The following is a 27,679-nucleotide window of genomic DNA, read 5'->3' on the forward strand; positions in this document are numbered from 1 at the left end:
GGGCCTGTTTCCCGGCCCGCTAACTAGGGACCCGAGACCGCAGAGCTGGGGGCTGGCCAGAGTGCTGACCGCAAGTGCTGGTTCCCCCACACTGCATTCCGGGGCTTCCAGCGTCATCTCTCCCGAGAGCCGCACTTGTCTACCCTTTGCGCACTCCACTTCCCTCCCTTCCACCTGGCGAAACCCGGGCCACTTCAGCATTAAGCCGTTGAGACTCCTGCTGTGCTAGGTAGGCTCCTTTTAGCATTTCAAGTCACCAGCCCCGGTGGGGGGCGGGGGATACAAAATTGTCCACATTTCAGAGGTGTATTAGTTTCCTAGGGCTGCCATCACAAAGGACCACAAACCGGGAGGTTTGAAACAACAGAGGTTTATTCTTTCACATTCTGGAGGCTAAAAGTCTGCAATCCAGGTGTGGGCAGATTTGCTTCCTTCTGGAGCTCCAAGGGAGAAACTATCCTACCCCTCCCTCCTGGCTGCTGGCGGCGGTGCTTGTTAACCTTGGTGTTACTCCAGTCTCTGCGTCTCTGTCCCGTGGCTTTCTTCTCTATCTTCTCTGTGTCTGTGTCTCCCCGTGTCCCCTTCTTTTAAGGACACAAGTCACTGGATTTCGGGCCACTGAAGTTGCTGTCCATCTCAGCCATGGCTTCCCGTCGGGCCCCTGCTTCGCAGATGAGTCTGGGGTCCCACACTCAATCTGGCCACTGTCTACTTGTCCAGCTTTGTCCCCCACTGCCCACACTTTGAGCTCACAGTGTGTTAATGGGCACGGCCTGCCGCATACCTCTGTGCCTTGGCAAATTCTGTCCCCTCAGCCCGGAATGCTCTCCCCGTTCCTCACCCCTTTTCCCTCTCCAGGTGAAAAGCTCTTCTGCATCCTTGAAGCCTCTCCCCTGGGTGAGGGCTACCCTGAATGCTGTGGGGAGTGTTGACTGTGGCTTTTGTCCCCGCTGTGGTCCTTGGGTGTTTCTCCCACGCAACACCGAACACAAGGCATTGCTTTTGCTTCGTTATGCTCACCTCCCCACCAAACTGAGCTCCTGAAAGGCAGCTGTCTTTTGAGCCCCCCACAGTGATACAGAAGATCATCCACAGCTGTTAAACGGCTGGGAAAGCATGGGAGTTCCCTTCAGTGGATAGAGACCGAGGAGCATCTTTCTCCTACTTGGATTATATTCCCTACAATGCTTGGTGCGTAGTTGGCTCTCCAATGCTTCCTGCATGGTTTAGCGATTGAATGGAAAAGCCACTGTTCGCAGGGATAGTGGGAGCTGTGAGTCACTGACACTAGCCTTTCCATTAATGTATCGCCCTGAGGAACTAAAATTCCCCTGTCCTATGATTCAGGTGCTTCTTAAATGAGATTTAATTGAGGTCAGGGAGGGAGACAGGTGCTACTTTCCATCTTGCTAATGAAGAAGTGAAGGGAAAGAAAGAGGAAGCCCTGGGCCTGAGGTTCCTGCATTCTCAGGAAGTGTTGGTTAAGGGGCAGGACCAGGACATTGGTTCCTGGTTTATTCCTGCAATCAAGAGTGGGGATCACGGGGCCGCCTGGGTGGCTCAGTCGGTTAAGTGGTTAAGCATCTGACTTGATCTCAGCTCAGGTCATGATCTCAGGGTCGGGACTTCAAGCCTTGCATTGGGCTCCACACTGGGCATGGAAACTACTTAAAGAAAGAAAAAAAAAAGAGTGGGGATCCTGGCGATGCTGGGTGGTGGGGTGGGTAAGGGAGGTGTCAGCAGGGACTGCGTTCTGGGACTCCCAGCCTGAAGCTGACCCAGGCCCATCCCCATGGAAAATGACTCCTTGCTGGCCTTGCAGCTGAAAGAAGGTTCTCTCTAGCATCACACCAGCCTCTCTTTTGGGGGAACAAGGCACCCTTATTGTGAGGCTCTCTCTTCTCATCTCATTTCCAGTCATGTGAGCTTCCCTTCTGTGTCCCTTAACAATGCTACCTGTCACTTGAAGCCAGGTAACACTCAAAGGAGGCTAACTAGAGTTGGAGTCATACCTGGGTCTCCAGATTCCCTTTATACCATTTCTTCCATTGATTTCCAAGGGCCTTCAACCTTGTCCTCCAGACCATTTTAGTCTAGGACAAGAGACCTAGCAAATGAAGTATTTCATCTACAGGCCCCCAACCTGTCCCCATCAACTCAGCTATCCCATTCCTCCCAGTCTCCACCCCAGACACACACACACACACACACACACACACACACACACACACACACGCCCAACCCAAAACCAGACCCCATGGGGTGTTCTGGGGCAGGGCTGGGATTAGGAGAGGCAAGCAAGGTGCCCAAGGCTCACAATTTAAGGAGGCACTCACTCTCAGGGATGTGTAAGTACCTTGTATTCTGGGGTGTCCTGGCTTGGTGCCGGACTGGTGTATTAATAAAGGGATGGGAGGAGAAAAAGTGGTTAAAAGGAAGGTAGAAGACAGAGTGCTAAGAGAACAAGGCGGGAAATCTGAAGTCAGTGGCAAAGTGAAGAATAATGGGTGTATCCTTTGGGTAAATACCTCGTAGTCAATTGCTGGATCGTAGGGTAGTTCTATTTTTAACTTTTTGAGGAACCTCCATACTGTGGAATTTCAGAAACCAAACAAATGATCATAAGGGAAAAAAGAGAGAGGAAAACCAAGAAACAGACTCAACTATAGACAGCAGCCTGATGGTCCCACCCAGGGTAGGTCGGTGGGGGCATGTGTTGAATGGGTGATGGGATTAAGGAGGGCACTTGTCATGATGAGCACCCGCTGTTTGTTGTATGTAGGTGTTGAATCACTAAATTGTACACCTGAAACTAGTATTACACTGTATGTTAACTAACTCGAATTTATTTTATTTTATTTAAAGATTTTTTTAAAGTTTATTTAAGCCATCTCTACACTCCACATGGGGCTTGAACTCACGACCCCGAGATCAGGAGCTGCATGCTCTACAGGCTGAGCCAGCCAGGGGCCCCAACTAACTGGAATTTAAATAAAAACTTTAAAAAAAGGTGAAGAATAATGGGTTCATGTGGTCAGGGGTAGCTTTCCCCACAAAACTCACACCCACACAGCCTCAGATGGGCCTGATGTCACCCAGAGAACAAGAGGCCATAGGAAAAACAGAACACAGTCACCCCTTTCTCATTAGGTTTCCCTGAGTTTCTTGTCCCAGGGAAGACAAGAAAGGGGAAGAAATCCCCAAAGCCATGTCCTCTCTGCTTTCACTCCCTCCTCGGACACTTGACATCTTTTTCTGGACATCAGGAACCTCGCCCTGGGCATGGTGATTCAGAGTCTTCAAATGCCTGAGCTGGAGGAACCCTTAGAGGCTGCCTGGCCCGGGAGCCACCAGCCCACAGGGCTTTTGAGCACCTGTAACGATCGCGGCTACTCCAAACTGACAAGTGCCGAGCGTAAAATATACACTGCAGTTTTGAAGCCCTCATTTGAAACAAAAGAATGTAAAATAGCTCACTAATATTTTTTAAAAGCTTGATTATACTGAAATGATAATGTTTGGGATCTATTGGGTTAAATAAAATATATTAAAGTTAATCCCCTTTTTTACTTACTTTAATGTGGCTGCTAGAAAAATTTTTTGAATTTTTAATTTTTAAAATATATGAATGATTTTTTTTTTTTTAACAAACCTTTGTGTGGAGGGCTGGGGCGGGTGGGGGGAGCTGCTTTGCTACCTACAAAACCCTGACCCAGAAGCAGGTGGTCTAGGAATGGTTCAGCACCCAGTTCTCCACGGAAGGGTTCCGGCCACGCCCCTTTTCCCCGGAGGAGGCGCTCTCTGCACAGTGGATGCTCGAAAATTTAACATTACATATGGGGCTCACATTTGTGGCTCGAATGGTAGATCTATTGGACTAGGCTGGTCTCATCCAACTTCCTCCTGGAACACAAGAAAACTGAGGGCCAGAGAGAAGACCTCACTTAGCAGATGGCACACACTAAAAAGCACTGTTATTTCCATCAGCCTCTCAGTTGCACACACACACACACACACACACACAACACCCACCCCCAAGGAGCCTGGGGAGAGGAGCGGGCAGACAGCAGAACCCTGGGCTGCAGGCCTCAAGCGAAACGTTCCAAGACTCAAGACATTGGCTGTGGTTTCTTGGGAGTGAAATGAAAACCGAATAAAATCCCATTTTATTTATTTATTTATTTTTTTAAAGATAAAATTAATTCATTTGCCCTCACAACTCTGTGGGCCGCACTGGGTCCCGTAGTCCTATAAGCATGCCCTGCAGCAGTGGGCTGGGAGTCTAGTTCTCTGGAGTGCCTACTCCCTTGTCTAGAGCTGCCTTAAGCCGGCTCCCTGCTGACCCCATCATCCTGCTTCCACATGCAAGAGGTGCTTAGGTCCACCTGCAACAAACCCAGGCTAAAATCCCAAAGCCCAATAGACTCTGGAAACTTGGGGTGTGGGGACAAAGCCGGGGAGCCCTAGGCCTCCCCCTATGAATTCCCAGGCATAGTAACACAGATTAGTTTACCAGGTGTGCCAACCGGCACCTTAAAAGCCCAGACCCTCCCCCTCCCCCTCCCCCAAGGCAGTGGGGGAGCCTTGCCTGAACCCTGACACGGAGGGGCGGGATTGTTTGACAGGTAAACAAAGACAAGTTTCACTAGGATTGGCTTGATAAATGGAAGAGGAGCGGGCAGCGAGGGAGGGGGAACCCGACACCAAAGGCAAATTCCTTTATTTCATAATTTTATCTGGCGTCCCCATTCTCATCAACCTGCATTGTCAAGGCTGAAAGAGAGGCGGTTAGGAAAGTACAGAGATAATGATGTCCCGGCCGCCGGGACAGCACTAATGGTGCGCAACTGAGGACAGTTCCGACAAGTGGAGTTGCGGAGCTGACTCTGGACCCCCGAGGAATTTTCCTTGGTTTCCACCTGGCTTTGGCTAGGAAGCCAGAGAGTGTGGTCACCCCCTTTCCCGCGCCTGGCTTCCCACCCTGCACTGGTGGGTGAGAGTGACAGGGGAAAGGTGAGAAAGCCTGGCGGCTCCCGCAGCTGGGGAGGAAGGGCCACCTGGAGGTCAGCTCTCCTACCTACGCACACGCGCGCGCGGGCGGTGGGCCCCGGGAGGAACGCGGGCGCTACAACCTGGCGAGCCCTTGCCCTTGGCGGAGGGAGGGAGTGTCCGGCGGGGAGGGCGGGTGTCGCTCCCCGCAGCCCCCACTCCGGACATGACAGTTTGCGGCCCGATAAGGAGCGGTCCCCTCTGTCGCCTTTCCTCCAGTCCTTGGGACCGGCCGGTGCGCGCGTCCCGCAGCAGTCGGATGCGCTAGGTGGGGCCAGCGTCGTTCTCCCTGTCCCCCTCTCCCCCCCTTCAAGGGTGACTGTGCCGCTGACGTCAGGCGGCTTTGGGTTCATTCCCTGGCACCGGGACTTTATTTTCATAACAGCATGCAGTGCCGCGGAACTGGAATAGGCGTGTCCCCTCCCCTGACCCTCTCCCGCCCCTTGTCCCTCTGCTCACCCCCTCGCTTGCTCCCTCCCTCCGGCGACAGCTGCCTTTATAACCGCTCGGCGCCGCGAGGGCGGGATAGCGCCTGCTGGCCTCCGCAGCGCCGAGGGCCTCCAGTGCTGCCTCCCACGCGCGGGAAGCGAGCAGCTCAAGTTCACGCGCCAAAGCCAGGGCTTAAGGGTAGGTGAGGCGCACGCCGCCCGGGGCGCTCTCGGCCTCTCCAGATTTAAATCCTGGTGGGGTGAGGGGGTGGAGTGCGGCGCTGGGTGGGGTGGGATACAAGAAAAGAGGACTCCCTGGTAATGGACTCCAGCTGGCTATGAGGAAAAAAATCCCAAGAAAGGAATTTCTCTAGTTTAACTCAACTCAGATTTCCGCCCCCCGCTACGAGCTTCCCCGGGCTCAGAGGCGGAGAGCAAAAAGAGAGTCAGGATAATAGTTTGTGCTCAGACACGTTGTAGGAACTTTTAGCAGGTGGAATCCTGGCTGGGCAGGTGAGCAGTTTGGGGATCATACTAGGGCAAGAAAAAAGAAGGAGGAAAATTTTAGAGCAAGGGACTCGGAATGGGATGGTTGGGGATTGGGGGTAGGGGGAGGTAGGAGGAGGGAGATGGTGACAATTGCTGCTTCACTCAGGTACTGAAAAGTTTTGATTTATTTTGTCCTTCCACAACAAGTGTTGGCTTCTGAATTTTGGGAAGTAGCTTGTAGAAGCCATCGCTTTTCTAGATGTGTGAGGCTGTTGGCAGCAAAGCATTCCCTCCCTGGCTGTCCTTTGAGTTGCTCAGGAACCTCGGGGCAGACGGAAGTTGAATATTCAATAACAGCCCACCTTCTGGCAACAACTAGGTAGGACCCAGGTATGGCCTCCAGGCTGTCCAAAGTGCTCCCTTAAACATCCACAGGGAAGGAAGGGCTAGTCATAGGGGAATCAAGAATCAGAATCAAGGAATTTGAAAGATTTTTGGTTCCCAACTTCTCCTCAGAGGCCACACCTGTTGAAGGGTTCTGTTGAATCAGCCACCACTTTGGGCTCCTTCCTGAAGGGGAATACCTGAACCACTTCAGATACAATGGGCTGGGGCCCACGGGAGGGGTGAGAATGGTGGTCAGAAGTCCACCCTCCAGGTCTGTGTGCTGGCTATTATTACTAGGAGAGGGAAGATTGACAGAAAGGAAGGGTCAGCAGAAGCATAACCTGGGAAACAGAAAGGTCCCTCTGAGGGTATGGTGAGATATGGGCTCACAGGGCAGATAGAAAGGAGCAGAATGTTCCTGGGAAGTGCTCTCAGTCTTGAGTCCGGAAGAGTGATTTCTCAGCCAGGCTCTGCTGCACCGTGTAGCCATGAGACAGCCAGGGCCTGGGCCTTGAGTTCCTCTGAAGGGGTCTTGGGAAGGCCCCCAGCTCCTTTCCATGGCTGAGATTCTAGCCCTTCTGTATCCTTAGTGAAAATTGGATTTTGACTGTGATTTCATTCTGCTCATTTTGGAAGTTTGTCTTCAGGTCCACTTCTGTTTAAATATCCAGATTGAGCTGAGAAAATGGTGAGGAAATGATGTGTTGGTATATTAGGACCTTAAAAAACAATGAATTGAATAGTATTTTCACTTGAGGGGTCTCAGATTTTCTGAGTAGTTTGGTGTGTTTGTTTCTATTTTTATTTCTATATTATTGCCTTGTGGCCAGAATATGTGGTCTGTATATTTCTTATTTTAGGATTTCAGTGTGTGTGGTCTAAAACATACTGTTTTTGTAAATGTTCCATAACCACTTCAACAGAAGCAATCATATAGAGCAGGGGTTGATAAACTAGGTCCATGGCCAAACATCTCACAGCCTCTTTTTGTAAATAGTTTTATTGGAACACAACCATGCTCATTTGTCTATGGGTTATCTATGGCTTTCAGCTACAAACATATGGCCTGCACAGCCTAACCTACTTATTAGTTGGCCCTCTACAGAAAATGTTTGCTGATCACAGATATAGAAGATCTGAATTATATGATTAACAATGGAGATATAAACATATGAACAATGGATATGAGCATAAAGAACATATGAACTTAGAGAATATTTCAAGTAAGGTATCCATAGAACATTTATAAAAATTTACCATATTATTATTCCTTTGTCTTTTTCATCTGCTGAGGACTGATAAAGAATATTAAAGTCTCCTATAACTATTGTATTTCTTTTAATTTCTCCTTGTATTTCTGGTAGTTTTTGTTTTATGTGTTTTGGTGCTATGTTATTTAGTGCATAAAAGTTTATAACAGTTGTATCTTAAATGTGGAGTATCCCTAATTATTATAAAGCAAGTTTTTGGTCCATATAATATCTTTTTGCTTTAAACTTTGTGTGATATTAATATCTCAGCTCTTAATTTCCTTCTCTTCAGCAAGCTATTTAATTTTGTACTTGATACATAATACCTGATAAATAAACACTGTTATTATTACTTATTTTTGCATTTATTTACATTTTTTTCTTTTGCTTTCAATGTTTTTTTTGTTTGTTTTTGTTTTGTTTTTAGAGAGAGGGAGGAGGGGCAGAGGGAGATGGGGAAAGAGAATCTTAAGCAGGCTCCACACCCAGGGAAGAACCTGTCATGGGGTTGATCTCAACAACCCTGAGACCTTGACCTGAGCTGAAATCAAGAGTTGGACACTTAACCTTAACTGAGCCACCCAGGCACCCCAACTTTCAACCGTTTCTGAATCCTGTTGTTTTAGGTGATGTTCTTATAAGTATATTATAGTTTAATTTAGTCTTTTTTTCAAAATGAAAAAGTTACCATTTACATTTATTGTAATAACTGTTGCTTGCTATTGCCAAATAATTTTTGGCCACATGTTCTGCTCTCTCCGTCCTTTCCCATATTAGGTAGCCTATATCTACTAGGGTGCTGAGTGGTTGGTTGTGCTATTCTCAGGGCTTAAAACACAGGCTTGTAAGGAGAGATGATAAGTTTAGTTTGGGACTTGTTGGATTGAACATTAATATGTTCCCTTTATATATTAATATATTTAAGGGGTGCCTGGGTGGCTCAGTCAGTTAAGCGTCTGCCTTCAGCTCAGGTCATGATCCTGGAGTCCTGGGATCAAGCCCCGCAACAGGGTCCCTGCCCGGCGGGGAGTCTACTTCTCCCTCTGCCCCTCACCCCTCTCATGTGCTCTCTCTTTCAAATAAATAAAATCTTAAAGAAGGTATCTTTGTGAGTTGTGAGCTGGTATACCAGTAGAGGACTTTATCCACCTATTTTCTGGAAATTTTATTTCTTAAAATCCTGGGCCTAAAAGGTTTGGAAGTTTCACTCAAAATCTTATTTTCTTTTGTGTTTTAAAAAGATTTCCAGTATTTTATTTTATGTTCCAGCAGTTTATTTTACAATAATGTAAACTCCATGTGCTCTGTTTAGAATGGAGGAAGATGGTATGTAAGGATCCCAGGGAACTACCCGAAAGTGAAGAGACTGGGATAAGCACCGTAGTTACTCTTGTTTAGATCTGTCTAAAGAGGTTCGGTAATTTTTTTTTCTCTCAGTTACTACAAAGAAACTCAATTCACTGATGTTATTCAGATGTTATTCATAAGCTGTTGCCATAATCACTTTTATGTCATCAGAATTAGGATGACTACTCAGAACAGGGGATCCTGGAGATTTCCCTGTAGACACTTTCCATTTATAACTAATCCTTCATCGAGGGCAGAGAAATTCCTGTGGGACTCCACCCTTGTCTTAGAACTCAGCCTAGATATGAGGATAAGCATCAGTACATATTCATCTTCAAAAATTCTTCCTCCCCATTACTCACACTTGATAATAAATAACTTAACTCTGAGTAAATATTCAGTGGTCAGTCTTAGTCCAAAACCACTGTGCAGAGCAGAGCGCCTATTGAGGAGGATACCAACAAACAGAAAATTTGCTCTGTTACCTTAAGAAGCTTGTTATCTGATGGTTGAGTCAACATTGATATTAATATATAATATAAAACATATATATGGAAAAACTTGAGCGCTAAGAAATAATGAAGAGACCTACAAAGTTAGAATGAGATGGGACTAATAATTTTTAAAAACCTCAAGATAGAGTTAAGTTTTGGGCTAAGTTTCGAAGCAGTATGGTAAATGATTGTGACTAGGAGGGAAAGGATCTTTCTGGCTGGGAGAACAATGCACATGCGGAGGCAAAGAGCATGACTTTATCACAAGACCTTGGATGAGCCCAATTCCCTTCTGGATAGAAATACTCTTGGAAGATCGGCTTGCCTTGAGTGGAGGTGGAGAGAGGGGGAGTTAGGAAGGCAGGAGGAGAGGGGTGGGAGGACCCATGGGAGAAAAGCCATGAAGCTCAAATTGGGACTGAATCTGTTATAACCTAAAAAGGAGCTAATATGTTAATCCAAAGATCCCTTCCCTTCTTTGTTCCCTTCCTTAAGCATTTAACTCTGTTGACTGCTCTTTTATTTTTATTTATTTATTTATTTATTTATTTATTTTAAGATTTTATTTATTCATTTGAGATACAGAGATACAGAGAGAGAGAGAGCATGAGCAGGGAGAGAGGCAGAGGGAGAGGGAGAAGCAGGCTCCCGGCTGAGCCCGGGACCCTGGGATCATGACCTGAGCCGAAGGCAGATGCTTAACCATCTGAGCCACCCAGGCGCCCCTATTTATTTATTTTTTGAAACTGCTCCTTGGCTTCTGGGAAACCACTCAGGCTTATTATTATTATTATTATTAGCAACCCCGGATCATTTTTTTTTTTAAGATTTTATTTATTTATTTGAGAGAGAGAGAATGAGAGAGAGCACATGAGAGTGGGGAGGGTCAGGGGAGAAGCAGACTCCCTGCCGAGCAGGGAGCCCGATGCGGGACTCGATCCAGGGACTCCAGGATCATGACCTGAGCCAAAGGCAGTCGCTTAACCAACTGAGCCACCCAGGTGCCCCCCTGATCATTTTTTTAAACACCTTTCGCTGACTCCTGCATTGATGAGATGGTCATGGTCCTGCCATTCGCCCCCTTCTCACTGTACTTGCTCCCTGTGTGATCTGGTTTTCCTCTCAAGGCTTCGGATGCCTCCTCTAGACCCATCCGGTGTGTACAGCCCACACCTCTCCGGAGCCTCGGACTCGCATGTCCAAGTGCAGAGGGGGTCAGCACAACCTGGGGTCCTAGAGCCTGGCTTCTAAGTGCCATGAAATCTCAGGCAAGTTATTTAATTTCTCTGTGCCTCAACTTCCAAAAAGGGGCATACTAATGGGTTGTTGTGGGAATTAAATGAAGCAGTGTGTAGCCCAGAGCAAGCTCTCAGGAGGATTTTGTGCTCGTCATTTCTGGATGCCGCCAGTTGCATGGCCCATATTCATCTTAGATTGAGCACAGCTCCATTTGGCATCGGTCCTCAGCAGCCTGTATTTCTAAGTTCCATTCAGTTGCCTACGCCAGAAATCTGAGAATTAACCTGGACTCTTTCATTCCCCAAGCCCTGTCTCTTCTGCCTTCCTAAAAATCTCCCACTATTTGCTGCACATCTTTCAGGACTCCCCTCCTTGGTCTCTATAGCGTTAAAAAAAAAAAAAAGACCCATTAGTTGGAATGACTCACTGTTTTCCATGTGCCCTCAGCATTCCCTGGCCACCCTGTGCCCCCTTATTTGTATGTCAGGGGGACCCTATTGGTCCTCCCAGGGGCAGCAGCCCCACTTTTGATCCGTGTGACTCATACACTTAACACAGTGCCTGACACAAAGTAGGTACTTAAATGTTTGTTGATTGAGTGTAGGATCGCTCGCTGTGGAGACTTCTCAGAGCCGGTTTAAGTGGAGAGAGGCTGGAGTCATGGAGAAAAGCTTCAGAGTTCCTAACAGTGATTTCAAGATGAAATGAAAAATTACATTATGATTAAGACCATTTGTAAAGGGATAGTCTTCCCAGCTATGTGACACTGAACATGTAATTTCTTTTTCTTTCTTTTTAAAAATTTATTTGAGAGAGAGCATGCCAGGGGGAAGGGCAGAGGGAGAGAGAATCTTTTAAGCAGACTCAGAGCCCAAGATGGGCCTGGGGCTTGATCCCACCACCCTGAGATCACTGCCGGGCTCCATCCCATGACCCTGAGATCACAACCCGAGCCAAAACCAAGAGTCCCACACTCAACCTACTGCGACACCCAGGCACCCCTGGACGTATAACTGCTAAGAGTCAAGTCTTCTCACCTGTAAAATGGGTTGTAGGAATAATAAATGAGATAGATAAAAGATGTAAAAACATGTAAATGAGAGAATACCTATAAATACATAAACACTCAGCATTGTGCCTGGCTCCGGGGAACTCGGTATGTGACACTACTCCTGACTATTTTTACTCATAATTATATTGTGACTATTACAATATATCGAATGGGGCGATTCAAGAGGAGGGAGAGAACTGAAATGCTAGAAAATCACACATTTGCCTGGCTGAGGTATGTGAAGACTCAGCTTCAGCAATCCTAAGTTATTTGGTATTATTCCCCAGGCAGTGCTAACAGGTAGGTATTGTCCTCTTCATTTTCAGATGACAGAATGAGATCTGTCTCATAGGAGGAAGATAAGATTGGCTTTGGCAAGCCTCGGGGCCCCAGGTTATTCATGCTCAGATACTCTGGGGCGGGGCTGGGCTGGGAAGGGCGGGGCGGGGCGGGGCCGAGAGGGGGCGGGGCCGGGCGGGGCCCGGGCGCTGCACGTCCGCCGGCTGCGCCACCTTCCAGGTCTAGGCTTCAGCGTCCCGCCCCCCTGGGGAGAAGAGAGGAGTCTCGGGGAAGCTGGAGGACTCATCAGACCCTGAGTCACCTCCAGCCCTGTTTTGGGGTTTGGTTAGGAGTTGGCAGGACATGTTCTTTTAATGACGGGAGGTGGGGCAAGAAGAAGAATGAGGGGGAGGGAGCAAGATTTGGCAGTTGTCTAAAAGGAGCATCCTAGAGGGATGAACAGTGAGGCTGGACGTGGGCTCGCACCCTCTAGTTCAGCACTGCACCCTCATTTTACAGAGGAGAGAAGGGAGGTTCCAGGAGATAGTGTCCACACCTGACGCGATTGAAACCTCTTCTTTCTAAAGAGGTAGGATAAAGACAGGGCTTGGACTTGAGCCCAGAAAGGGACTCCTGCCTTTCTTCCTCCCCTATCCTCTCCTCCTCTTGTGCTTCTTCTTCGTTTTTTTCTGCCTTTTACCTGTCCTTTTTCTTTGTAACTTTTCTTTTCATGCCCTGACTCATTCCAGAAGGGCTTAGGACAGTGGCAGGTGACTTCAAGGCCTCGGTTGTAGGTGTTGTTGGGTTACTGGTCAGTGGCTGGTTAGCTTAGTTAGCAGCTGTAGTAAGTGAAGGGGGTCTCACCCTTATGACTAATGAAAAGTCGTTTCCTCACATCCTAGGTCAGAGGCTACACACACTAAAACTGTACCGTGTTCCTCCAAAGTGCAGGGTTTAGTCATCAGGGAGCTGGGTGGCAACGGAGGACTGGCTTCTAGTAAATCCGTCTCTGCTTACTGGGAAATCTCGGGATTCATGCTGTCTGGGGAGACCCCTGGAGTCATTTAGATGGGAGCATGGTTCCAGACCTGGCCCAAAGCCCCTAGCCTCAGACCCAGAGTGTGTTTTAGACAGCCCACAAGAGGAGGAGGATAGGAGAAAGGGAGGTTAGAACTCAGGACAGCAAACAGGGAGCTAATGAGGAAACCAGGTACGCCCCACCCAACGCTACCGCATCTCATGAGCAGCCCCTCCTCTCCCACCAGATTCCACTCCTATCCCTGCACACACTCATCCATCCTGGTTAGGCTTTTACCACGTGTCAGGTGCTAGTCCAGAGACTGGGGAGAGATACTTAACAACTCAGTCCCCACCTTCTCAGAGCCTTTGAATCCAGAGGAAGACACAGACTTAGTGCTAATAGGCATTGCAGGGCTGTGTGAGGAGCGTGATGGTGGGAAGTGCAAGAGGGCCAGCAGGGGCTGAGGATGTAGAGCCTTCTGCCTTTGTGCCTTCTGGCTCTTCCTCCCCTGGCCGCAAAGAGTGGCTCAAAGAGGACAAGCCCAGAGAGGGAGATGGGTCTTCTGAAGTGGTCCAGGTGAGGTGGATGGCCTTTGGGAGAAGTGGAATATTCGAGATACTGAAGAGATGGAATCCATAGGACCTGCGTGTTGGGTCTGGTAATGTGGGATAGGGATTTCTCGGGCCATGTCCCAACTCAGAGATGGATCTGAAGTTGGCTTTTAGTGCCTCTGCCCGAGTTCACAAATGGGGAGACCCCTGTGATGCCTCCTGGCCCATCTCATCTTCTCTCACAAGACCTCCTTTCCGGCCCTGCCTCCTGCAGCCGGTCTGGGGGACAGTCATGTTGGTCCTGTGTAGGAATCTGAGGCTATGCATAATTCGAACAGCTGGAGCAGCTCACAAGGGTCGGCTTTGTGCCTCAGTGGATTTCGCCCATGCTCAAAGCCTCGTGCGGCGCCTGAGGGCCGATGTGGTCACCTCCATTTCTGAGGCCAGGTCCCTCCCGGCTCTAAAGTTCTTACCAGACAAAGGGCTGCTCGGTGTAACTTTGGAGTTGGAATTCCAGTTTGAATCCTGGCCCTGCCATTTCCTCGCTGCAGGACTTTGATGAGTCAGCTGACTTGTGCCTCAGTTGCTGCAGGTGGAGGCAGGGATAATGACGACATGAGCTTCCGCATAAGGTGCTTTTGTGCTGGTTAAGAGGGTAGAGCCGTAAGAGCATGCCTGATCTGTGCCGAGAGTGAGTTAGTGTTGAGACTTTCCCTCCCCATTCAGAGCAGCCCGAGAGTAAATTGCTTCTTTCAGCCCCCGTTTGGTCTTCGTAGGAGCTAGTCTTTTCTTGGCCGGACCCTGGGTCTCTCTGTCCTTGACTTTGGTTACAAATGATGGCCAAAGGGTTGCATTCCGTTTTCTCTTTCTTGCTCCAGCCCTTATGTTCTTCTCTAAGGCTGTTTCGCTAGCTCCTGGCAGTTCATATTCCCAAATGCTGGTTGCTTCCCTTTTCCCCTCAAACCTCGCTTTCTAGCAGTCCTTTTTAGCTTCTCAGAACCCTGTCCTTTCCCCTAGCCGTCTTCCCTGTCTCCTTTCCTCATCTGGACCACTCCCTGGGTGACACAGGGCCTTCTCTGTACAGAGCTGCTTGTTAATGAGTCCGGTGAGTTTTATTTTCCTCTGACCAAATTCAGAGTACTTGGGACATTTTAGACCCATTGCACAACGCCTCTCATGCTGGAGGAAGAGGTGGAGGAGGGCTAACAGAGGTGAAGTAAGGATAATTCCGACAAAATTAGTCACTCAGATAAAAACGTATTTACTAAGAAAAAATTTAAAAAGACATTAGTGAGAGAACTGGGAAATATGAACCCTAACTGGATATTTGATATTATAGGGTTATTGTTAACTTTTGAAGTGTGGTTAAGTTAAAAAGGAGTTTTATCTTTTAGAGATACACACTGAAGTGTTTGTGCATAAAATGATATGATGTCAGGGGTTTGCCTAAAAATAATCTAGTAAGTGGGGTAGGGATGGCAATGAAGCAGAATTGGCCATATATTGGTAATTTCTTTTCTTTTCTTTTTTTTTTTAAGATTTTATTTATTTATTTGAGAGAGAGAGAATGAGAGACAGAGAGCATGAGAGGGAGGAGGGTCAGAGGGAGAAGCAGACTCCCTGCCGAGCAGGGAGCCCGATGCGGGACTTGATCCCCGGACTCCAGGATCATGACCTGAGCCGAAGCAGTCGCTTAACCAACTGAGCCACCCAGGCGCCCCATATATTGGTAATTTCTGAAACCAAGTGATGAGCCCATGGGCTTTGCGAGTATGCTTGAAAATGTCAACATTTCTTGAAAAACGGTGGTTTTTTAAAAAAAATATTTTATTTATTAAGAGGGAGAGAGTGAGAGAGCAAGCGGAGCAGGGGAGGGGGGTGGCGCGGAGAGGCAGAGGGAGAAGCAGGTTCCCTGCTGAGCAGGGAGCCCGACTTGGGGCTCAATCCCAGGACCCCGAGATCATGACTAGAGTCCAAGGCAACTGAGCCACCCAGGCGCCCCTAAAAACAACGTTCTAAGGCACTTCAGTGTCTGTTTCCCCATCTCCCATGTATGATTGGGGTGGGAGGTGGAGGTGAAATTGAGGGATATCGGTTTTCTCCCCTCTCCACACCCGTGGCCCATTGCTCTCATCGGACCCTGGTCTGTGGATGCCAAGAGGCCCGAGACACAACCCCGCCTACACCAGAAGGGAGCGGCCCGGAGGTTCACGTTGGGGGCGGGAGGTTCTGGCTCACTGTTCCTCTGGCCAGCACCACAACCATCCTTTAGACAAACACCTCATCGATCTCTGTCAAGACTTAGAGTCCTCAAGCCCGAAGTCCTTCAGGGTTCCCGGGTGATGCTGATGCCTGCTTGTCAAGGGACAGTACTACCTTGAGGGGTGGGGAAGGAACCACTGGCCGGGGGAGGAGGAGCGGGGGTACTGGGAAGGAGAAATACCTTTGCAGCTAGACACTGCCCTTATGGTGGATCTGGGAGGGGGTGAGGTGGTGAGGTGAAGGTGCGCCCAGCCTGGGTCCCTCCCTTCCCTGGTGTGCACAGTGCTTGCATCCAGCCCGGGGCTGGGGGCTTCTTCCTCTCCCATACTCCTGGCACCCACAACTGAGCCCAGTCTGTACCCCCTTTCCCCGAACCACCACCAGAGTGGTGGAGTAGGCAAGGCAAGTCAGACTTTGGGGACTTGTGTTTCAGGGGATGCCTGCCCTCTTCCTCCCATTTCTCATCCTGCGCTGCCCTGAGGAATGGGACCCGTGACCCGTTCTTCACCCGTTCTTTGCTCTGTGCTTTGCGGTAGGGGTGACCCTGCGGTAGAGTGCAGGTGACAGACCCCTGCGTGACGAAGGGCTGTGGGAAGCCTGTGGCCATAGTGGCAGATTCTGTCTGTCTGTCTGTCCCTTCTGCCATGCTAGGGCACTTGTCTGTTTTCCCCTTTACCATGGACTCTCTAGCCTAGTGATTGGCACATAGTGGTGCTCAGGAAATACTGGTTGAGTGAATGACTTAATACGATACAAAGTTAAGCTTGGCGAGCCAAATTTCATTAAAAAGTTCGGAAGATAGATTGAAGCTATAAACTATTTGCTCTTTATATTACTTAAGTTATTTTATTCTAATACACCACACCTATAATATTCCAACACATACATAATATTCATGTATGTAAGTATGTGTTTTATATTGCATATATATACATATAATTTTTTCCCGAATTGCCATGAGAATAAAACAGTGCTAGGGCGATGATTATGTCATCTAACTGAAATGCAGATTTTGTATCTTTTTTTATTTATTTGGGGGGGAGGGGCGGGGCATCAGGAGAGAATCTTTCCAGCAGACTCCCCATTGAGCACAGAGCCCAACAGATGGGTCAGACGAGGGCTGGATCCCATGACCCTGAGATCATGACCTGAGCCAAAACCAATGGTGATTGGTCAGATGCTTAACCGACTGCGCTACCCAGGCACCCCCAGATTTTATATCTTTAAGGGAAGCAGATGTTTGAATTCTGTCTGCATTGAAGAAGAGGCTCATTTGCCCTGGACAGTTAGTGAGTGATGGCTCGTTCCGTATCCCACTGTGCTGCTTCCCGGACTTGTGGTTGGATCTTGAAGACATAAGATGGAAGAAGGAGAAATGGGTGTTCTTTTTCCTTGGATTGATCACAGCATCCCCTTAGAGCTGTGAAGGGCCAGAGAAATCTTGTCTATATGCATTTATGGGCATGTGGTGAAGACATTCTGAGCTGTTTTTCTGCTATAAGGAAAGAGGCAGGATGCAGTGAATGTTTTGTACCTTTTCCTGCTTCCTGGTCTCAGCGGTTCCCCTTCTTTCCAATTCCTTTCTGCACAGTCTCTCCCCATTTGGCCTTAGAGGAGGCCAAAATCTTTCACTGATGATTTTGTGTGGAGGGGTTCTCAGTGAGCCTTCTCTTTCTCTAACTGTCCCCTACTCCCTGCCCTGACTGTATGTCTCTTTGAATCAGTTCAGAACTTTTCACTGTTGAGTGAGCAATTATATCAGGAAAAGAAATCTAAAGCCACCCCCCCCAAACAAAATTCATGCACAAATAGCATTCAACAAAACAAAAGGAATGGTGCCCTAGATAAACAGCCAGATAATCCAGAAAAAAATTAGTTTGTTGACGACTGTTAAAAACCTTAGCACTTTTGAATTTCAACGTCTTACCTGACGTTGACTTTGGACTTTGAGTACCGTATATTTTAAGGAAATGTACAAACTCCTGCTCTCTTCCAATTTCCCACTTTATCTTTCCACCATGCCCTGAATTCTTAGGAATTAGATTTCATGAGGTTTGGGACATCAGCTGGGTTTAAAATTGACATGAAGGTTGTGGGACAGAGAAGGAAGCAGATCCGGGAGATCAAGGAGAGATATAAAGGAAGGATAGCCAGTCAATTTTTTTTTTAAGATTTTATTTACTTATTTATTTGAGGGAGAAAGAGAGAAAGAAGGTGTGTTGGAGCTGGAACAGGAGGGGGGCACAGAGAGGGGAAGGGAGAGGAATAAGCAGATTCTGAGTTGAACACAAAGCCCAACATGGGGCTTGATCTCACGGCCCCTGAGATCACTACCTGAGCCGAAATCAGGAGTCCACACTTAATCGACTGAGCCACCCAGGTGCCCCCAGCCTGTCAATTCTGATTGTCCTTGAGTGGGTAAGCAGATTGCCTGCTTTGTGGATCATCCATCACCTGGGAGCTCCTAGCCTGTGTGGGGCTGAACTAAGTGGAATCGAGACCATAAACAGAGCTGGTTTATGGGGCATCTGATGAGGGAGAAAAAGGGGCAGACATAAGAGGAGAGAGAGAGAATGAGACTATTTCAGATTGCATTTAAGGCCAGCTAGAACTCACTCAAGAGGTGGCACTTGTAGTTGAGAGCATGGATCCTAGAGCCAGATAACTTATGTTCAAATTCTGCTTCTGCCATTTCCTCACTGTAGGATGTTGGGCAGGTAACTTGACTTGTCTCTGCCTCAGTTTTCTCATCTGTAACATAGCGCTAATATTTTTTACCTACTGGAGTTGCTATGAAATTAAACTAATATACATGAAAGGTGATTGGAAGAGTTTCTGATCCAGAGTAAAAATGAACATTAGCTATTGGTAATGTCTTTCGTTGGATAGTCCACTGTTTTTTGGTGCGTCCTCCAGGACTTCCTAGTTAATAAAGAACTCGTTATGACAGAGAAGACTCTTTCCATCACTTTTTGGAATAAGAGTAGAGCCATCCTTACAAAACTTAAGGAGGGGAAAAAACCCTTCTAACACGTGATAGCAGAGCTAAAGAAGAGGATCCAGTGGTGGTGAAGTGGATGTTTGTCCTTCCATAGAGAAATCTACAGTTCAGAAAACTCCTCTTATCCATGAAAGAATGGGATGCGCACAGGGCGTCCGGGGGGCTCAGTCAGTTAAGCATCTGCCTTTGGCTCAGGTCATGATCTCAGGGTCCTGGGGTCGAGCCCCTCGTTGGGCTCCCTACTCAGCGGGGAGTCTGCTTCTCCCTCTGCCCCTCCCCCCTCACGTGTTCGAGTGCTCTCTCTCTCTCAAATAAAGTCTTTCTTAAAAAAAGAAGGGGATGCTTACAAATGTCTGAAACAGAGGCAAAGGTGGAAAAAAACTTGAGACTGATAAATTATGATTAAAGTTTAAGCGTAGAGATTTCCGTGTTCGTGAATTCTGACAAAATACTAAGCCAGAAATATCAGGAACCCTGTTAAGTTATGTTTTGAAATGAGACCCCGGAACCCCTCAACAGAGCACTGAGTTCTCTGGCGTCAGTGTACACATTAGTAGTGCTTAATTGTGGGGAGCTTTGGTTTTTGCCTTCATCAGTCTTTAGAATTTGCCATGAGAGCTAGAGAAAAGTTAGTAGCTTTATCTAATGTAGCAAGTTCAGGGGCAACCCTGGCCGAGCATAGGAAAGTTTTTCCTAATCTTTCTGGGTCCCTGTGCCAAGAGTTTGTTTGGAGATTCACCTCTCCCTCCCCCCACCTTTGCTTCTACGCAGGACCAGAATGGCCACAACATCCGCTAGTGGTTGCCGCTCAAGCCTGGACGCCAGGTACTACAGACTTTGTGATACCACTGCAATTTGGGGCATTGTCCTAGAAGCAGTGGCTGCAGCTGGAGCTGTGACCTCAGTGGCCTTCATGTTCGCTCTCCTGATTCTCATCTGCAAGGTGCAAGACTCCAACAGGCGAAAAGTGCTCCCGACCCAGTTTCTCTTCCTCCTGGGTGTTCTGGGGATCTTTGGCCTCACCTTTGCCTTCATCATCCAACTTGATGGCAGCACAGGACCCACCCGCTTCTTCCTCTTCGGAGTCCTCTTCTCCCTCTGCTTCTCCTGCCTCCTGGTTCATGCTTTCAACCTGACGAAGCTGGTGCATGGGATGAGGCCCCTGTCCTTGCTGGTGATGCTGAGCCTGGCCGTGGGCCTCAGCCTGGTGCAGGACATCATTGCTGCTGAGTACATCATCCTCACCATGAACAGGACCAATGTCGCCATCTTCTCTGAGCTTTCTGCCTCTCGGCGCAATGAAGACTTTGTCATGTTACTTATCTATGTCCTCTTCTTGATGGCGCTGACCTGCCTCATGTCCTGCTTCATCTTCTGTGGATCCTTCAGCGGCTGGAAGAGACACGGGGTCCACATCTTCCTCACCATGCTTCTCTCCATTGCCATCTGGGTGGCCTGGATCACCCTGCTCCTGATTTCTACCTTTGGCCCCATGTGGGATGATACCGTCCTCAGCTCAGCCTTGGTGGCCAATGGCTGGGTTTTCCTGTTGGCTTATGTTGTACCTGAGTTTCGGCTGCTCACAAAGCAACGGAACCCCATGGATTACCCCGTTGAGGATACATTTTGTAAACCTCAACTCATGAAGCAGAGCCATGGTGTGGAGAACAGAGCCTACTCTCAAGAGGAAATCACCCAAGGTACAGAGCATGGCTGGGTGAGAATCCCTTGTAGAAAGATGGGGGGGAGAATCATAGGATATTATAACTATAGTAACACTCAAGATGATCCAGGTCATACCCCTGGCAGAATAGATAAGGTCCCCAAGGCTCAGATCTTGCTTAAAAACATCCAGCTGGTTAGAGTTCTAATAGAACTAGAAGCTGGCCCCGGGAGTCTTAATCTAGTACTTTCTACACAATACCCTGTGGGTTTCTCTGAGTCGAAATAAGTTGGAGCAAAGGAATGACTGAAAAAATCTCTAGAGACAAGCAGGTGAGATTGTGGTCTTTATAAAAGAGAACTAGGTGTTCCTTCCAGCAATGTGGAGGCTTTATAGATTTGAATATAGAAAGCCATGCCGTGATTTCTTACTGTGGTCACAGAGTACAGAGGAAGGAGAATGCCCTTTTATCATAAACCAGCAGGGATCTCCATAAAGTCCCTGGGGATTCTGATTTATCCTGAAGAGCCACATCTTACTGCGTGCCTCTGGGCCCGTGGGAGGGAGGAGATCGTATCTGACATCAAAGAGTCAAATGATTTTGCTCTTGCCTGAAGTTGTGAGTAACCAGGTGTTACGCTGATCTCACACACACACAAAAAGGCTAAATTGATAGCTTGAGACTGTCCTTGCCCCAAGGAATCTAGTCATTGATCTCTGGGCCTAATCAAGGGAGGGGGGATGGGTTTGGGACTGCAGTGAGGGACCTCCAAGGCGGAGATCCTTAGCTTCAGCTAACAGTTTTCTCTGCCCTTGAAGCCCGAGGTGCAAAGCTCTCTGGTGCTTCTCACAGCAGCTGTGGTCCCTCTCCCGGGCACTTGGAAGCTGGGACGGAAGCAGGGATGGCTGGAGGGGATATTTTAGCACCCATCGGCTCCTGTCCATTCTCATCCTTCACTCTGTCACCACACTCCTGGACTCCCTGTTATCACTCCCTAAGTACATTCCTCCCTCTCATCCTTCTTTCCATTCATTTTATGGACCACTATCACCTTCCTCTCCCTAAAATACTTCTCAGGCTACCACATTTTCCTGCTCACATACCTCGCTGGCTCCCCAGTACCCACCATATTTTCACAGCCAGAACCCAACAACCACGGAAGCTGCGCTCTCAGTCCAAACAAACCAAGTCGCTGTCTTTCCCTGCCTGTGTGTTCAGGCTCCAGGCATGTCCTTCTCCCTGCCCTCGTCCTTTTCCAGAGTCACACATTCCCTAGTTTCTCATTATTTACTCTGCCTGCAAGCTGTAGGACTTGGAAATGCTCTTATCAGAGTGTGTCTCATTCCATAACTGTTTAATATAGCTGTCATTATAACCCTTGCTCTCCAGTGTCAGCCCCAGGCCGGGTCACAGGCCACGAATCATTCTGGTTAATCTTTAGATTTTTTTTTTTAAAGATTTTATTTATTTATTTGACAGAGAGAGACACAGTGAGAGAGGGAACACAAACGGGGGGAGCTGCAGAGGGAGAAGCAGGCCTCCCGCGGAGCAGGGAGCCCGATGCGGGGCTCGATCCCAGGACCCTGGGATCATGACCTGAGCCGAAGGCAGACGCTTAATGACTGAGCCACCCAGGCGCCCCAATCTTTAGATTTTTTTAAAAAAGATTTTATTTATTTATTTGAGAGAGAGACAGAGAGAGCAAGAAAGAGCATGAGCAGGGAGGAGAGGGACAAGCAGACTCCCTGCTGAGCAGGGAGCCCGATGCGGGTCCCAAGACCCCGGGATCATGACCTGAGCTGAAGACAGACAGACACTTAACTGACTGAGCCACCCAGGTGCCCCTAATCTTTAGATTTTCCACAGTATTTTATATAGAGAAAGTATCTGAGGTGTGTGTGAAATAAACTAAACGGGTACATTCGGTGGGAAATAAATGGATTGCTCTAAGTTGTATTCATGATGATTGTATGCCTTTGCTCTTCTGTTCCAGAGTTTAAATCCCTCTAATTTTCCCCAAATATACAGAAAACAATTGCTCATAAGTTCTGCCCCCTCTCAAAGAAAGTAAAAAGAAAAAAAAAGCCTTTTTTTTTTTTTTTTCTTTCCTTGTGGGCAGTTAAGGAAGTGGGTAAATCCTCAGTGAGATTCACTCTAGGTAACATCTTCTGGCCAGATCTAAATCTGAAAAGACTGGTTTCAGATGTGCTTTAGAAGTGGTCCTGGGGTGAGGTGCGCCGCCAGGGAGGTTTTCTAGAAAGGTGCTCGCCTAGTGACCCTCTGTTCATTTATTGCTCCAATCTGGTGCTTACTTTGTGCCTGGCCCTGGGCCTGGGCTGGTCTCTCCCTCCATGAAACGTACGGTCTCCTGGGGAGACAGACAAATGGATAGATAGCACGGCATGTTTTGATAGGTGACTGAATGGGGGGGTGAGCACTGGCTGGAGCAGGAAGCCGGTGGGGCCCCAGTGCTGTAACCCGTCCTCTCCCTCTGTTTCAGGTCTTGAAGAGTTAGGTGATACACTCTATGCTCCTTATTCCACCCATTTTCAGCTGCAGGTAAATGGTTTCTTTCTCCTTTTTTTTGCCAGTGGCATTAGCTCTCCGGGAATGTCTGTCCTTCGGGAACACAGGATGTAGCCATTCTGAAGGGCCCCTGGATGGCCATCTTGGAAGGACGACGTGTCTCCTTTCCTGTGATCTGCCTCACGGGTTAGCACGGGAGACTGGAGGATTCCTAGTGTTCCTGGAGTATTCCCAGGGCACAGGGAGGGGTGCTTCAGGGGGAGGGATGGGAGAAGGGGAGAAAGTTAAGGTTCCTGCCCAGATCGGAGCTCTGTTGAAATATCCAGGAATTGGAGTGGACTTAACAATATGGCTGCTTCCTTTTCAGAATCGGACCTCCCAAAAGGATTTCTCCATTCCAAGGGCCCAGACTCGGACTAGCCCTTACCATGACTATGAAGGAAGGAAAGACGGCAGTTAGCCGTTCAGAAGAGTGGGACAAGCACAGCAAGTCAGCCAATCAATGGGGAGTCCCGGGAGATATGGGCTAAATCCCGAGGCTCCCGAGGAAACTGTACAAAACCTTTTGGGAAGAACTTGCCTTCCCTTCTGGAGTTTCTGGGGGGCTAACAAGACTCCAGGGCCTAGCACTCGTGTTTTCCCTTTGTCCCAGGCTTAGGATACTTCTTTTAAGTGGGAGGGAGTCTCCGGCAACTCAGGGTGTGCCCATTACTCTGCCCAGTCATTTCACAAGTGACTAAAGCTCTGGTCATCTGACCACTTCCTGGCTCAGTGAGCTTCAGGAGCCAGCTCTTCTCCCTCAAGGCTGGTTTTGTGAGCAGAGCAGAACTGCAAATCTGAGCAAAAACAGCCAAGGCCTGTCCCTGCCGAAATCTACACTGGAAGCCAACTGACTGGCACCCTCCCATCTTGTCTGGGTAGGAGAGGCTAAAGGTCACCCCCAATATACTCATCTCTGTGGCGCTACCACGGGACCCCTGTGGGCCCCCAGCACCAATTCACTGGTCACCATTCCCAAACTTGCTCTCCATCCCCGGACATAAGCTCCCCTGCATGCTTTCCCAGAACTTCCTCTTGTATATCCCGCTTGCCAGGAGAATTCGTGCACCGTCCTTGCACTAAATTCCTTGCACTGATTCCTCTGTCACCCCCTTGCTCCTCAGCTTCTGTAAACAGCTTCACGCTGCGTTCACCACCTGTGTTCTGTAAGTGGGCATCGTCTACAAATGGGGAGTGTTCCTTGTATAGTAAGTTATTCACCGCTCCTCACTTGGAGACGCAATAAAGATGTGGTGGCAAGTCTTTCACGGTGGCAGACGGGCAGTACGGGGGGTGTGCAGTGGACCTGAAGGAGAGACGGCGGGGCACTTGTCTTCACGCGGAGCTGAGGTCCCGCAGCTGAAGTTCAAGCTTCAATTCCACTGGGCGTGCACTTGACCCTTCTCCACGCGTTTCTCCTTCTCCTCCTTATGTCTAAGACAAGTGTGTTTTCCCCAGTTGTTGAGGTGAGGGGCAAGGGTGACAGGTGGAGCCAAGAAGGGTCACGGATCCTGAGGTTTTGCTGCAGGAAGGCGGCGGAGTGGCAACCTTGGAATGGGGTTTGGCAGGCCAAGTAGGACAGGGAGGAGACCTCAAAGCCAGCTCCACGATTCACAGGTTTAACTGTAGGAGGGAATACATTCAGATCCCTATTTGACAGAATCGGTTCATAATATCCCTTGGAAAAGACATGGTACCTAACAATTATTATTTACTTAATCCCAGAAACAGCTCTGTGGGGAAGGGCCATAGGAAACACTTTTTGGTGAAGGAAAAAAAAAAAATCCCCATGTACTGAAACAGAATGACATTTAAAAACTTGTAGCTGATTTAGGGAGTTACCTCCTAAGAGCCTGATGCTCTGCTTTTCATCAAAAGGAAAACCCGGTGTGGGAAAAGGGTTGAGGTGAGGTTGGAGGTGAACTGATGACACTCAGAATTAAGGATATTTACATTCCACAAAGATTTGGTTGATTGTTTCTCACATGGCTTTGCACTAACATTTAGCCTAGTTTTGTATTGAAAAGGGGGAATTACAAATCATGATTTGGATCCTTCCAGACCATTCTGGTCTCTCTTAAGAGCCCAGTGAGGTTTTTGTGAGGAGAACGCAATATAATCTCACGTCTATTATCTGTCAGAGTGTAGATACTCAAGAAACACCTATTCCCTCCCCTCTTTTCTTTCCTCCTCTGGTCTTTAGCCCATCAACCGAACAAAGGAGGCTGAGTGAAAGGGAAAGCCACAGACGACCCTGGATCTGCTTTCTTGTTAGGAAAGAGTATCTGCCAGGCCTTTGTATCCCCATGACTGCAGTCCTCACAGCAACCTCTTCAAAAACAGGAGAAAACACAGGAATGGCACCCATTGCTGGCTTCTCTTCTAAGAAATACAGCGTTGGAACAAGTAGACCATCCCCTCACTGAATTCTTTTTCTTGCCAGGAGGTAGATAAATGCTCCCCGTTGGAACAGCCCTTGTCATCCCTCTGCTACCCTGTCTTCAGGTCTTACGCCTTCAGGACATAATTAAACTCTTCTGTTAAAATAGGGACATGGCAGGGACTGGAAGTGTTGGCGCCTGATGATTGCTATGATATTGGAGAAGACGTTTCCAAAGACTTCCTATAGGTCTCTATCTTCACTGGAGTGAAATAGAATGTGCAAAGTCAGCCCAGCCTGGTCCTTGAGTGATGCCCGTTGATTGATGGCCGGGAACCAAAATGGCAGCTCCTTTGAACTAAATGGGTGATAATGAAACGAAGCTCAGCAATCTTCCTCTCATCTTTCACTGTAGGGCGGGAGATAGACTGTCTCCTCCTCTCTGCCGCTCACATGAGGCTGGGGCAGTTCCGCAGCTGCCATACTCCAGGCTTCCACTGGATGGCGGTAAAACCTCAGGGATCGCCCTCGGGGAGCCGGGCCTCTGCAAAAGCAAACCTCTTAGAGCTGCTTTCCCGTGAAGGGCACCTAGGCAGAACTGCAGACCTTCCACGGGCTCGAGGCAAGGGCGTCCCATTTTAAAAGGTTCGCATGCTCGAGCAGTTCGCGCGTTCCCTCCCACCGTCGTCGTCAGAGGACCCATCTCCTCTGCCAGACTCTCTTGGCCCCGGTGTCTTATTTTTGTGAAACCCTCCAAGGTATTTGCAGCCCATTTGCATGCAACCCGGCATCTTTGCAGACAGCGGTCTTATCTGCTGTTATTAACGTCCACGAGTATTCATGTGGTGAGAACATTGGCTTTCTGTCAGGAAAAGCGTGCCCAAACAAAGAGGACAGACTGGCCCTGGAAATGCCGCAGTAACATACACCCCACCCCCCACGCCCCACCCCCGGGCATTCTGGGTTTCCTTCCTGCATTTCTAGACTTGTCGTTCTTGCCGAGAGCAGAACGGTGCCCAGCTGATCTTTTCCTTCCTGGCCCGCTTCCTTCTGTAGCTATCAGGGTTTGCAGGTTTGCCTCCGTCCCAGCCCCAGTCTGAAACATGGAATTATTGCAGAACTGGAGGCGGGAGGCATCAGAAAAATCTTTCTGGAGCGTTCTGGACTGCTGAGATCTGGGATCTGGGCCATCGGCCTCCAGGTTGTAGATGGTCGGCCATTGCACATTCTGGGGTCCAACCTGTGGGCATCTTCTGGAACCCCTTCCACCCAGAGCCCACAATGCTTCCCCTCGCCCGCCACCCCCCGCCCAGCTTTAGGACGCTCCAGGTATGCAGATGGCTCTGTGTGGCCCTGTATCAGTGCCTGACCCTCATTTCTGCAACCTCCAGATTGCTAGAACTTTCTTAACCCTTCAGAATGGAACATTCCAGTGCCGAAAATGTTGGTGTTTGACAAGGTCACAGAACTTCTTTAGCTGGTGCCTCCTGGCCTTCATTTTACAAAGGAAAGAACTCAGGCCTAATGGAGTTAATGTAACCGGAGCCAAATTTCTGGTTCTGTCTACTGCCAACACTTGTGTGGTCAGTTTTAGACCTTTTTCTCCCCAAAGTGGATGTTTGAGTAAAGAATCTAATAAAATTACCATGGTCACTCTATATTTTAAGCTTTCCTCTCATTTTCCTTTACAGTGGCCCCCCCTTTGCCTTTTCTTCCCCTGATCTCCCCTGTAGTCATCTTCTCTCCCTCCTGCATGTAAGCTGTGGGGAGAAGGATGGTGAAGATGGGCACATTCTGGATAAGCCCAGGTCACACTCCCACGAGCCCCAAGCCAAATGAACATTTGCCTCTTGGGAAAGTATACTGTCAAAGGAGGAATTGTAAGACGAGTCAGAATTCTAAAAAAAACCAAAAACCAAAAACCAAAAAAAAACTGATTGAAAAAAAGGGGGGGAGCATCTGGGGGGTTCAGTTGGTTAAGCGCCGACTCTTGATTTCGGCTCAGGTCATGATCTTGGGGTCGTGGGATCAAGGCCCACCTTGGCTCCATAGTGAGTGTGGAGCCTGCTTGGGATTCTCTCTCTCTCCCTCTGCCCTTCCCCTGCTTGAGTGCTCTCTCTCTCTCTCTCTCAAAAAAAAAGAAAAGGCAGAGTTGCTTCATTTTCCCTGCCAGCGTGATAATCCTTCAACTTCCCTGATTCCCATATTGAGTCAAAACCCAT

The 27,679-nt window shown here is 48.5% G+C and overlaps 1 protein-coding gene across 1 annotated transcript; it reads left to right on the forward strand.

Moving 5' to 3' along the window:
* The first annotated feature begins 5,511 nt into the window (after positions 1 to 5,511).
* GPRC5A (G protein-coupled receptor class C group 5 member A) lies at positions 5,512 to 27,115 on the forward strand. Its single transcript, XM_081821256.1, has 4 exons — positions 5,512 to 5,676; positions 19,620 to 20,548; positions 23,013 to 23,071; positions 23,406 to 27,115. Exons 2-4 carry the CDS (start codon positions 19,627 to 19,629, stop codon positions 23,496 to 23,498), a joined length of 1,074 nt encoding a protein of 357 aa, XP_081677382.1. The 5' UTR covers positions 5,512 to 5,676; positions 19,620 to 19,626; the 3' UTR covers positions 23,499 to 27,115.
* Positions 27,116 to 27,679: the final 564 nt, after the last annotated feature.

This window comes from Leptonychotes weddellii, chromosome 5 (assembly GCF_054177405.1).
Source record: "Leptonychotes weddellii isolate Sample4059 chromosome 5, ASM5417740v2, whole genome shotgun sequence".
Taxonomy (NCBI): domain Eukaryota; kingdom Metazoa; phylum Chordata; class Mammalia; order Carnivora; family Phocidae; genus Leptonychotes; species Leptonychotes weddellii.

What these genes read in the sequence shown, in the direction of transcription:
- GPRC5A (XM_081821256.1), top strand. Translation starts at nt 19,627, where the DNA reads ATGGCCACAACATCCGCTAGTGGTTGCCGCTCAAGCCTGGACGCCAGG. An exon ending in TCAAGAGGAAATCACCCAAG is followed by an intron (nt 20,549 to 23,012) that starts GTACAGAGCATG and finishes CCTCTGTTTCAG; the next exon opens with GTCTTGAAGAGTTAGGTGAT. An exon ending in CCACCCATTTTCAGCTGCAG is followed by an intron (nt 23,072 to 23,405) that starts GTAAATGGTTTC and finishes CTTCCTTTTCAG; the next exon opens with AATCGGACCTCCCAAAAGGA.